Source organism: Mauremys mutica, chromosome 2, assembly GCF_020497125.1.
Source record: "Mauremys mutica isolate MM-2020 ecotype Southern chromosome 2, ASM2049712v1, whole genome shotgun sequence".
Lineage (NCBI taxonomy): Eukaryota > Metazoa > Chordata > Testudines > Geoemydidae > Mauremys > Mauremys mutica.
Window position 1 is genome coordinate 278,701,809 of NC_059073.1, and position 13,053 is coordinate 278,714,861.

Sequence of the window (13,053 nt, forward strand, 5' to 3'; positions counted from 1 at the left end):
TCCTCTCCAGTAAAGGCATTCTGATACCACCCCCCATAGCTTCCCTGCTCTGCTCCCACTGCTCTTTCCTCTATTTCGCCCATCTCCCAAGCCAGGTCACACACACCCCCTCACTCCTTTCCCTGGGCAGTCAGAGCCTGTTCCCACCCTGACCACCAGCCCCTACCGGCTGTCTCCTCGCTCTCTCTGCTCAGGCTCAGCAGTCTCCTTCCCTGTGCGTTCCTGAGGCTTGGTGGAGTTCTGTGCCTGCGTTAATGCTCTGGGGAGGCTACTCTGATTCTGCCCCGAAGAAGACTGCAGGGCGAGCTGTGTGGTCTCCGCACTGCTGCATGCTGCCGAGGGAGGAGGTCTCCTGGAGGCTGCTGGCCCCTCCCAGCCTCCCCTCTATGCTGCTGCACTGAAGAGTGAGAACCCTCCAGTCCCTCCTTTCATCTCCTATTCTCTCCCACCCATTGTTGCTTTCTCCATGGTCCTGCTTGACAGATGACAGAAAAGAAAGGCACCTCCTTAATTAAGGAGAGGCTATTTAACTGGTGGACCTTAGTCCCGTGAGCCCCTCCTTAGCAATCACCACTGGGAAAGGAGGAAGAGGAACCAAGGAGCAGATGCTCTATGCAACATGCTCCCTTCAAAACTATCGTATGTCCATGTGTAAGTCTTGCGCCATTAACTTATCCTATATACTCACATCCCCTTTGGATGGGGGGGTGGTTATGGCTCATGCAGAAGTCAAGCTATTGTGGAAAAGGCAGACACAACAGAATTCTCAGCAGAGTTGCAGCTGCAATCTATTGCTAATTATTTTTTGTGCTACAAACAAATGGACACAACTATTATATAAAGTCACACTCATGCAACTTGGCTACCTGGGGGCACCTAGGAAAACTAAGGTGAATCTACTAAAGGTATGAAGTCCAGGTGCATAAATTAAGCTGTGTGAACTCTCTCCTCATCCCCATGGATGTTTTCACTCAGTAGCAAAGTGGCTTTAATTCAGCGTAGCTGAAGATAAAGTCACCTTAAGTAAGAGATTCCACACAGGGGTTTAATTCACTTCAGCTCTTTAGTTAATTCACCTTAACTTTCTGGAGTATTCCTTGTAGATATGCCCTCAGGGGAACAGGTATTAGAACCCTGCTCCTTCAACACAAAAAACCACAGGAGTGTGCTACATGAGCGAAAGGAGGTCTCCTTTAGTAACTAATCAGGAGCAGCTCCTTTAATCTGTGAGAGAGACAGTAGAGGGCAACATCCCTCAAACGGAAAGGCAGTCAGTTAAAACTCCCGTTGTAGTCACTTAAAGAAGTGCACTGTGTAGCTTGAAAGTTTATCTCTTTCACCAACAGCAGTTGGTCCAATAAAAGATATTGCCTCACCCACCTTGTCTCTCTCACTGTAGTCACGATGTTTTCACTAAATCAGGAAGACAGGATTGGGCCTGTACTGAGCTGAAATTTTTAACCTTTTTTGGATTGAGGGGGTGAAGGATTGGGGTGTATTTTTAAAAGTGTGACAGAATTAAAAAAACCGTTTCAATAAGAGGGGTTTTGAGGATGTAGGAACATCAGGGTCATCACTCTTTTTCTCTGTAAATATTACTGAAAAGCAGTTAGCCCATGGACTGTTTTTTGAAGGTGGAGAGAAAAAGAAAGACAGAGAAATTGCTTCAGGGCTGATGCTTTTTAAACCAATTTTCAACTTCAAACAGATTTATGAACAAATTATAAAGGTGGGAAAATACAGGTTTCTGATGGAAACCTTGATGGTTCCTTGAGCTAGATGTTGAAGAGTGGCTATTGCCTCAACCCAGCACCATTAGTATTTTTCTAAATAAATTATAGGGTTGGGATTTTAGGGGGCCGGGGAGAGGTGCAGGGGAGTTACAATGCATGTTTACTGTGTACACATCCCCTTCAAAAACTTGGCACAAAATAGCTTTTTTTATAGCTGTTCTTTTCTATTGGGTCAAAATCGATTTTAAAATAGCGCTTAAATGCTTATGTGTACGTTCACAGTGGGGTATTCTATTGAGTAAATAATGCATGCTTTAAACATTTTCTAATTAAAGGCTTACAGAAGAGCCTGCAGTGGCCTAAAAGAAGCTGTTATATCCTTTCATATCAATTTTCATACGATTCCATGACAATTCCTTTTCTTGTTCACAAATAAATACTTAGCCCTGTGTATAAAAGCATGGAACAAATGTTAACTAAACACTTCTCTCACATTAACAAACGTTACTAATGAATCCTCAAGACACCCCCATATGTAAATTAATTATAATCTTCAATCTTTTTAATTACTACAAACAGATTTTTTTTTAAAGCAAACACACTCAGAATCAAACACAGTAGGGTTTCTTCCCACCGCCAACCTTGGGACAAATGTAGCCTTGATTAAATGTTTCTTCAGATTTGTAGCAGCAGTAAAATTGTCCCTCTGTCCTCAATTAGTCTAGCTGTGCAGCACAAATGTGGCTAGATTTTTTAAATCCTCAGTATCCAGCCATTCCTATTGTCCTCAATGGGAGCGGCTGAGTGCTCAGCACTATTGAAAAATCGGCCGTCATATAAATCATCCACTTTTTGGAAACCAGAGTGCATCCAGGGGCCTGATTTCAGACTCAACTGAGGAGAATAGGAGGCTTTCCATTGACTTCAATGGACATCGGAGGAAAGGATAAAGGCAAAGTTTCACTGCCTTTTGCTGATTTAAATTAGATGTTTATTCAGTAACACACAATTTTCTTTTATTATGTGAATATAATTGATAATATTCAAGCATTGTTTTAATTTAATTAATTTGAGACAGTATTTCAGAATTATCTCTGAAACTTTTCTTATTTTAATAAACACTTCCTGCATTCAATTATTATTATTATTAATACATTTTAAAAGGGGAGTTGAGAATTAATGATATGGACCACACTCTCAATTGGCATAAAATAGCATAACTGCATTGGTTTCAATGTAGCTATATTATTTACACCTGCTAAGGAGAAGGCTCTCTAAACCTTTCTGCAATCATCCCGTGAATTCATCATCACAAAACAATTAAGGATTTAGTTTATCTGGTATTGGATTCAGTTTACTACGGTATTCCACAGGGTGGGAAGAACTCTGGAGAGCTACTGTTTGGGATGTTAATGATCAGTATTATGTAAAACATGACTTTCATATAGCCATCAACACTGAGCAAGTTAAGGGTCAGAGTTAAGTGGGTGAAGAGAGCATGTGCCATATTATTCAGATATATAATCTACTGCTTAAAAATATTATGGTCTGTTATAACTGTAAATGCTTCATGGTAAAATGTCCATCCATTATAGTCTAATTCCAGCCATAATAACTCTCTGCAAGGCTTGAGTGTATTTCTAGTTGGAATAGTCCGAAATAGGAAAAAACCGCAAACAATAAAACTGAAAACTGAAACTTTCCTTTCCAGAAATTAATTTCGAACTATGTAGCTTTAAAATACCAGCTACCAGGGTGATGGAAATGGTACAAGAGCTTCAGGTAGGTAGGCAGTATGTGCACTAAATAAAGGAAGCTTAAGTTCTTACAATTAAATAGCTCTTACAACCAGTTTCCAGCTTTCTCGATGCTAAAAGATGAAGTGCTAAGCAGCAGAACACTATAAAAAGTTATATGTAAATAAAATATTTCTATTCAAGGAGGACATCTTGCCTTCTTAAAATTAAACTGCTTCCTAAGCCCGTTGAAGTGCTTATGCTTTGACAGCAGTAATTATCTCATGTCACTTAATATGATATAATGTCTACTTATGTGTAATGGATATGCCTTAATTTTCGAGGGAATAGTTTCTGTTTTGCACAACTGAAACATGGTTTGGTGATTAAAATGTAATTTTCACTCAAGCAGTAATGCATATTTTCCTATAAACAAATACCTAAATAAACACATCACTGTCTTTGCAAGATAGACTGTTTAAAATAGGGAAATCCCATATTACTCTGCTCTTGATTACAAATAGCTGTATAATCATGAAAATCATCAATTTCCCAGTTAATATCACAGCTAATGTTAAATAGCCAAATCAATATTGTGAAGTAAATCAAAATGATTTCAGGTCATGGAAAATATATATGTTATTTAATAACTGTATGCAAGCCACTTCGTGCACTTTCATTAAGTTATACCAGTTCCCATATTCTGAACACATACAGATAATTTATCTCAAAGCTTTCCTAAAGCAATCCATGTTTATGTCATATGTATTTACAATACAAAAAATACCCCAAATCTGTTCCATCAAAACTGAAGAAAATAGTTCAGGAGACATGACAGATGTAACCATTTCACTTGTTGCATCAAATTAAGGCTACTTATTCCAAAGAATGATCTGTATGATTTCTCTGTGATCATATTACAATCCCACAAACTATACAAGAGCCATTAGGAGTAAGATGCTATGATATTAGAATTGATTTCATTTGACCATTGCAGTGGATAACAATGTAAATTTGAAATATGTATAATATCAGCGTGGGTACTGCAGATTATTTATTCCTTGATAATCTCAAAAATACTTCATTATCAATGGCAAGAAAAAATACTTCAGCTTTTTCAAACTTCCCCCCTCTCAATCTGACAGTTCTATTTTGTTCCACTTTCCAAGAAGGTAAAACTAAGAAGATTGCTTCACACTGTGTTTTACTTTTCATACCAGCCTTACCCTTAGCTCTGAAATACAGTTTCAGTGGAAAGAGAATGAAAAAATGCTATTCTATACACAGGTTACAGTAAATCTATTTTTTAAAGGACATGGAAGAAATCAGGCTGGTATTCGCAAGTGGTTTCTACGTACAAACACTGCTTCTCGTTCAAATTCTCTAAAACTTTTCTCATACCATATCAAATTGAAGCTAAACGTGCCTACCAAAAATGTGTTACAATGAAATTAATTTGCCAAGGAACAAAGCATATACAATCAAATTCTACGTTGTTAAGTTTGATCAGATAATGCACATGCAGCTAGTCATTTGTCCTGAAATAGATCACCTGCTTATAATTTATTTTTTACCATTACATTTTTTTTTGAGTAGGCTAATGTATATTTTTCACTCACCCTCCACAATTTTTTAAATCTCTTCACTCTGGACAATTTTGATTTGTTCATTCCTGATGCCTGCAGATCAGATATGTATCCTATGTAGCAGCAAGTATGTTCTACATCAGCTTGATGTCCAAAACAGTAAAGTGCTAGTTATTCTTGAAAACAGAGGCACTCCCTAGCTTTTAATGCTGCTTCCAATAACCACACAGTTCACAGCTCAGCACAAAGTAACCAATAGCTGAACATGACATTAAAAAAAAACAACACCACGCTCTACAGAGATCATAGAGGGAGCAGCCTTGATCCATCCAATGCTTGATTTAGGTCAGGGAAAAAAATATTGTCAGACATCCAAACTTAAGAAGACACATGAACTGAAAATGGTGGTGGTTTGAGACACTGTCACGCTTAGTTTTAACTTACTTAGGGATTGCTTTAATCCTGTATTAATAAAACCCAAAGCTGCTTCAAAATATATGGAAATGAACAGACATTAAAAAATGTCTGAAATAATCTCTAGTGGAATGATACTAAGAGTTTCCTCATGCAGTAGCTTCGATTTTGTTTAATTATGTTCCTTGGCATAAATTCAGCAAATGGAAAACTAAGGATTAAGAGCATTAGAAACTCAATTTCAGTAAAAAAAATAACTCCTTATTTCACCATCCATTTCTGGAAAGAGTAAATATATTTGTTTATAGAACATTCTTATTTCTTTTGAGCAAGTACTGACTGTGAGGCAGATCTTTATCTGATTGTTCTAGTAGCTATCACAAAAAAACCCCTCTGCAATCATATCACTTCAGCATGCAATCTAGTCACATCACGCTAGATAAGCAACATCAGCCATGGTCAGGACTCTGATAGGTGGACCTCAAAAGAAAAACCACAGAATGCTCCAGGAAGTTCCCAAGGTGATTGAGTAGTTTTCACTTTTCTTTCTGAGTCAAACAGTAATCCAAAGCATGGTGCAATGGAGCACTGTGGTTCTGGAAGTCAGTCTTTCAGACGAAACACAAAAACAGGTCTTCACTTGTAATGGTCATTAAATATTACATGGCTCTTTTCACAAGAGCAGAGAGGACATCCCCAGTATCCTATCCAAATTCTAGTTCATTCTTCATGATTTACATTCCACCTGCCTAAACTTCACCTACAGTTTTAACTGGAAACTGAAATATTGCATAGTGTTGTTGGGTACTGTGATTCCAGTGTACACAGGACCAAATTTCAGCATTCTTATTTAGTGCTCATGAAGTACTTGTGAAACACACTAGTAAAGTGTATCTCATGTCTCCCTCTAGTGTCTGAGGATTAACAGCCTGCTACTGCTACCAACTCTCCTTTAGCTCAAGAGGCAAAGATCTATAGATCTAAAGCTATAGGGATGAAATCCTGCTGCTAACAGTTGCAGTGGGTCATCAGTGCACTTCTGAAGGCAAAATCCGTACAGACATAAAAAACTGAATAAGTTCTAAAATGACTATCAAGTTAGGTTCACATATAAGAGAAAAAATTGTATTAGTTTTAGAAGACACAGACTGGTTTTGTGGATTTCCTTAGTTCTTGATAAGTTTGTTCTAATGTTTGATGACAAAGTCCTGACCCTACTTCCAGTGAAGCCAATGAAAGTTTTACCATTAACTTTTAATTTAATAATAATTGGAGATATACCAATCTCCTAGAACTGGAAGGGACCTTGAAAGGTCATCAAGTCCAGCCCCCTGCCTTCACTAGCAGGACCAATTTTTGCCCCAGATCCCTAAGTGGCCCCTTCAAGGATTGAACTCACTACACTGGGTTTAGCAGGCCAATGCTCAAACCACTGAGCTATCCCTCCCCCGATGGGAGCATGATTGGATCCTTGTTTAATAAAGAATAAAAGCCCCTCATGTCTGATAGAGAAACTTATTATTAAGTAAAGCATCAAATTAGATGTAATGAGTTTCAGAAATTCTCTAATCACATTGATTAGGGATAGGATCCCAATTCTATTTTCAATCATGATGACCATTTGTTATTAATCTAATTAATATTGAAACGACAAATAAAAAAATTTCATATTCATAGGCACCTCGGGATTTAGAAGATACAAGAATCCCTAGCATGTACCCTTGAAGTTATGTGGTATTTGTACTTAAGAATGTAGTAGTTGCAGCTAAGCTGTATGTAGAGCAGTGATGACATGGAGACAAAATAAATTAATACTGAAAAGTGAAGCAGTCGTATAACACTTCCCCCCTCAAAAAAGGAGTAGCAAATTAAGCAACGAGAATCTTCAGGTAACTGTATTGCCTGCAATAAAGCCATAAGAATTGAACTGATATCCGCTATATGCCACTAAAAACATATCTGTCTGGTAAGAACTGCATCAACGGGACCAGGCTGGGACTCTGGCACTTTACAAATCAAATGTCTTAAAAATGGTTGGGATGCAGGAAACTTCATCCTTCCCTTTTATCACATGGTGCAAAAAAACCTTGTACAATACACATAGTTTCTTCTCTTAGCATTTTCACCTGAGATTTGCAATTATTTCATTTAGGATTTAATGTCCGATTATATGTATGTTGTAGAATGAGGAAGTGCAGTATATTAGGTCTGAACTGAGTCACTGATCTGTGAAAGCTGCTCTTATCTCAGTGATCAAATTTACACTTTTGTTTGTACCTAGGTATCCCAGCCAGTCCCCAAAGACAATATGAGGTCTATACTACCAGGCCTCCTATTTTTCCAGAGTTTTCCAGGTCTCTGTGACAGAACTCTTGTACTAATTCCAAGGCTTAGAAGGGGAAGGAGAAGGAAGATCTTTACATGAGAAGGGGGAAATGAATAGACACTGGATGAAGGCCATCAATATATCTGGAACTAGGTTGGTTTTGGTGTGAATGAAGATGACAATGGACCAAGTTCTCTGGTCCAGCTAAAGATCAGCCAGACATAGAGGCTCACAGGCCATGCCCCTACGTCCCATAAACTCCCTCTATTCTTGGAACAGGGAGAGTAGTAGTATAAGGGTACGTCTACACTACCTGCCAGATCAGCGGGTAGCGATCAATCTATCGGAGATCGATTTATCACGTGTAGTGTAGGTGCAATAAATCGATCCCTGATCGCTCTCCCGTCGACTGCTGAACTCCAGCTTGGCGAGAGGCAGAAGCAAAGTTGACGGGGGAGTGGCGGCCGTCGATCCCGCACCGCAAGGACACGAAGTAAGTGATTCTAAGTCGATGTAAGATACGTTGACTTCAGCTACGCTATTCTCATAGCTGAAGTTGTGTATCTTAGATTGATCCCCCCCCCCTTCTTCCCCCAGTGTAGACCAGGCCTAAGAGATGCTGTGCTGGCCTTATGCCACTTGGGGATTCCTTACACAGGGAGAGGGATTCCCCTCCTCAGGTAGTCAGTTTTAAGCTGCTGCAATTAAACTACTGAAGAAGAGGCCAGAACCTGGCCCATTCTGTTCTTATCTTAATGCTGCCCACCCTCTCTCTCCTATTGGTGTTCATAGTACAGTATGCAATTCATCTAGTTCCAGTGGCTATCCAAAATGCAATCTATTAATCATATTTGAGCCAGTCTCTTTAAGCAGAAAAAGAATCCACCTTACAGTTCCTTGCCTTCAGAAGCATAATGGGAACTTCTGACTCTTACTTCCCATAATGAGTGTACAGGCTGAAAATTGTTCAGTGCAATCCTTTCACTTGCATTGATCAATGCTTAGAAATAGCACTGTATGCCTGGGTCAAGGTCAAGGTGAACACTATTCGGTCTTGCGGCTTTCTTCTTTGTGGTTTGGGTATCATGATTAGAGCCAAGAGAAATGATGGTTACATCTGAATTAAATCCCGTTTCGAATAATACAAGATGCTTTGACAGCTTTGTGGGCTTCCAACATATCAATCTGACTGTTTCCCTGGGTGTAGATTTCAGGATAAAGGCCTAATTTGCAAATCATCAAGAAGAGTTAATTTGCCAAACTCCTTTACCTGAAACATGTGCTTTAGAAAAATCACTTTTCACTGTATTCAAAAGGCTGAAGCCCACAAATGTTAAAGCAGTGGCATTCAGTAACTACCTTGATTAAGATGCGGGACCTGAAAGGGTGCAGAATGGAGCCGAGTTGGTATTATCAAGCCTGATCAACATTAAGTCCACCCCTTCTTTCTATACACCGTGACCCGAAACTCAGGCTCCATTCAGTAAACAAGTGCCAACAGTCCAGTGGTTTTTAATCTTCAAATCAATAGCTGCCCTCCTTTTATTAACCCACTGATCATTTACCAGATGAACTACACTTCGTAAGAAAAGTACAGTAGACCTGAGCGAGAGAGAGAGAGAGAGAGAGAGAGATGAAGAACACAACTCCAGACTTTGGATTCTCTAAAGGGAAACTGACATTTGCTAAAAATGTGAAAATGGAACAAATACCACTTTGCATAACAAAATCCTTTCCCCCAGAATTGTTATAGCTCCGTCCTCTCCCTCAGTTTTGTCAACATGGCTCCCTTATTAAAAACCCTTTGTTTTCCCCATTGATCAAACTCTTCTCATTGCCAATCTCTTGCTGACTCATTATCATCTGCCTACTCGCTGGCTCCCCTTGCTCCTCCCAAGCTTCCATTCCGACCGTCCGCTTTCTACCTTCCCCCAAATTTCTTTGACTACATTTGCATCTCTCTCTTCTTGTGTCCCAGTCACCTTGCTTCCCTTTCTTCAATCCCTTCCCCAGTAAACTCTCTTGGACATCACTAATGCTGGGAGCCTGTACTAGATCCAAGTATATAATAAGCCTACTGCACTGTCCGTTCAGCTTGTAAGCTCCTGGGGCAGGGGCAGTGTAACACATGTAATTACTGGGCAGTGCAGAACCCACCGTCAGCTCTCAGTAAGCCATCACTCTACATGTCTCAACAGCTTTAAAGCTGTGTCCATTTTTATCTAGAAAGACATAATTGACAAACATTTAAAAAATGTATTTATCATTCAATATCATACAGGTAGTGTTGCTAACAGACTCTCCTTTCCCTATAGGCATCTACTGCCACCTATTTCCTGTTAAGCAATTTCTACCTTTTAAAATTTATTTTTCTTATTTTTTATTTTTTCCTATTGTCTTATTTCCCAAATCAGCATATTTCTTCTTAATTTTATATTCGGCTTTAATTTCATTCCTCCTGTATTTTCCTTTCATACACTATCTGCACATACAATAGCTATCTTATTAAAATTATCCATTCCAGGACATTTTTATCTCATCTTCTTTCTCTTACATATATAATAATAATGAATAACATTTAGCTCTTCTATAGTGCTCTTCATCAGTAGATCTCAAAGTTCTTTACAAAGGAAATCAGTGTCATTATCCCCATTTTACAGATGGGAAAACTGAGGCACAGAGTGGCACTGAGACCTGCCAAGGTCACTCAGCTGGCTAGTAGAGCTGGGACTAGAACCCCAGTGTTTTGAGTCCTTGTTCAGTCCTCTATGCACTAAGCCTCACTGTTTCTCTTGTATATACACAACACACAATTGTACTGTATACAGTAAATATCAGAGAGATGGAGTATGGCTGGGATTTTCAATGTATTTTCACCATTTTACCATTCAAGGGGCTCCAGTTGTGTCACTGTATTGCACAATCCATCTTTGATATTTCTAAGATGCCTTTTACCTTGGTATCTAAGTGCAGGTAACCTGATACCATCCCACTAATAAAAACATATGAAGGTGGTAAGATACCTTAGCAGTTCATAAAGCAGCTTTGCCCAATAAAATCATGTAGGGCTGGGTTGTTAGGCTGCAATCTAGCACATAGTAAGGAACTTTGTTGATTTAGGAGCAGCTCAGGAGGGAGACTGTGACTTTGGGAATCACAATCTCCCTCCCCATTGCTGGAGAGAAAACTGTGCTGCATATATACCTGTCATGGTGTACAGTACTCTCCCCAGCACACTGGTGCAACTATGCTGCTGGATGTGGCTTTGCGGGGGCGGACTGGAGAGGGACAGAGTTGTGATGCTGTATGATGGACACATGACCAGTTATATCATTAATATTGCCACTGTTAATCAATTGCAACAAATCTTGTACAAAGTCTATCATGTCAGCTGTCATTGGTAAAGTTATGATTTGCTGAATATGATTATCCTATTTGTATGCATGTATCATTTTTATATCTGAAGTTCTGAATATTGACTATGTACCAGTATGTCGAATGTATTTGCTCCTGGAGTAACACCCACCAGGTAGTTTGCAGCCAGTTTAGCCAGTACATTGTGAATGAACCATTCAAGTTGATGGCCCATTAACAAACACAATGGGCCATAGATTAAGTTTATCCAGGACTCTGTGAGCCTTTCTATGGTTGCCTTAGCCAGAATATGGGTAATGGCTGCTCTTAGGAGGCATCAGAGCACACAAGGGCATATGACTTGCTCATGTGACTGTGGACTCCATTTTGTGCCTATAATTTTTCATAAATTAAGACTGAGAGCAGTCCCTCCACATGGGAGAAAGTATAAAAGGCCCTGGAAGCATCTCCATTTTGCCTCTTTCCTGCTCTGATCTCTGTACTTATACTAAAAGAAGCATGCTAACCAATGGAGTGAGGACCTATCCAATCTTTTGTAAATTAAGTTACCAGAGATTTTACAAGCCAGCAGTTTATTTCATCATTGCTTCAAACCTGATACAAGAGTTTTGCAATGAGTGTATGTATTTGAATTCCCTAACCATTTTAATTCTCTCCTCTTTCTTTTCTCTTATAAATAAACCTTTAGCTATTAGATACTAAAGGATTGGCAACAGCATGATTATTGGGTAAGATCTGAGTTGTATATTGACTTGGCTATGTGGCTGATCTCTTCCGATGAGAAGAACCTTTTGTGTGATGAAATTAGTTTTAAACAACCACTCATAATTAAATCTAATGTCTGGGTGGTGAAACAAAGGCTGGGATATCTATGGAGACTGAATTTCTGACTTCTCGTTAACCAGAGTGGTGAGACCAGAAGTTTACTTGTGTTACTGGCTTGGTATATCTTATGGAAGAATACCCACCAGTTCGGGGTAGGTCTGAGCAGTTTGTCCTGAATCTGGTATTCTCAGCTTTGACTAACTGAGGCATGATGACAGGAGTCAAAATTCCACCCACCCAGAGGACCCTGCTTCCCTCTCCCCCAGCCATACACAGGAAGTGGGAATATGGTCCACAAGTGCAAGAAAGTAAATTAGGGAGGATAAATTGTATTCCCTCTATTCCCTTTTGCCAGCGTACAGGATTGGCCACTGTCGGTAACTACATTTTCAACCCAAAGTTCAGGACTTCAGCCACACAACTCATGAATGAGAATCATGTGGCTAAATCTCAGTGAACCATGTGGAAAGACACATCTGGGCAATTAATATCCTCCACTGTCCCTACCAAGCCCCTAGTCACTAGCTCCTTGAGGTACTGATTCTAGTTACATGCTCTAACACCCTTTATGTCCGGTGTTCAGTGTCAAAATCTAAGACCAAAACCAGACATGGTCTTTGTCAGGTTCTTACAGTCTGGCCAACGCAAGCATTTGAAAATCATAAGTCAGGCCTAAAAATCAGGAGATTGTCTTAAAAATACATGAGATTTTATATATCAATTTTGGTTCTTTTTATTTGCCCTCTGGTTTCTGAGCCTTTAGGTTGCACTTGCTTCATGTTTGCAGTTTTCTTGGGTATCATGAACTTTTTTTTCAAATTCCCATGCATTTCTCTATTCCAGCATCAGGGGTTTTTAGAAATACACCAAAAATCATGAGACTCACAATAAAATCTCCAGAGTTGGCACCACCGTTCTTAGTGATATTGTAAAAACTCATTCTGGTGTTTGGCATAACACACTCCAAAGCCACAAGATGAGAAATTTGACAACAGGAATACTTGTATAGCCAAGTGTCAACTTGCTGGCTCAATGAAAGGACCATAACAGCGAGTTCA

At 39.4% G+C, this 13,053-nt stretch overlaps 1 protein-coding gene across 7 annotated transcripts in view; it reads right to left on the minus strand.

Annotated features, from left to right (window-relative positions):
* DPP6 (dipeptidyl peptidase like 6) overlaps positions 1-13,053 on the minus strand; it is an 828,258-nt gene that overhangs the window by 480,995 nt on the left and 334,210 nt on the right. Inside the window, exon 1 of one of the 7 annotated variants that reach the window (XM_045003880.1) lies at positions 5,089-5,154. The exons of the other annotated variants lie outside the window; for them this stretch is intronic. Coding sequence (XP_044859815.1) covers positions 5,089-5,139 — 51 coding nt within the window. The 5' untranslated portion in view covers positions 5,140-5,154. Of the gene's footprint in view, positions 1-5,088; positions 5,155-13,053 lie in introns of those variants that run through there. 7 annotated transcript variants of the gene reach the window in all.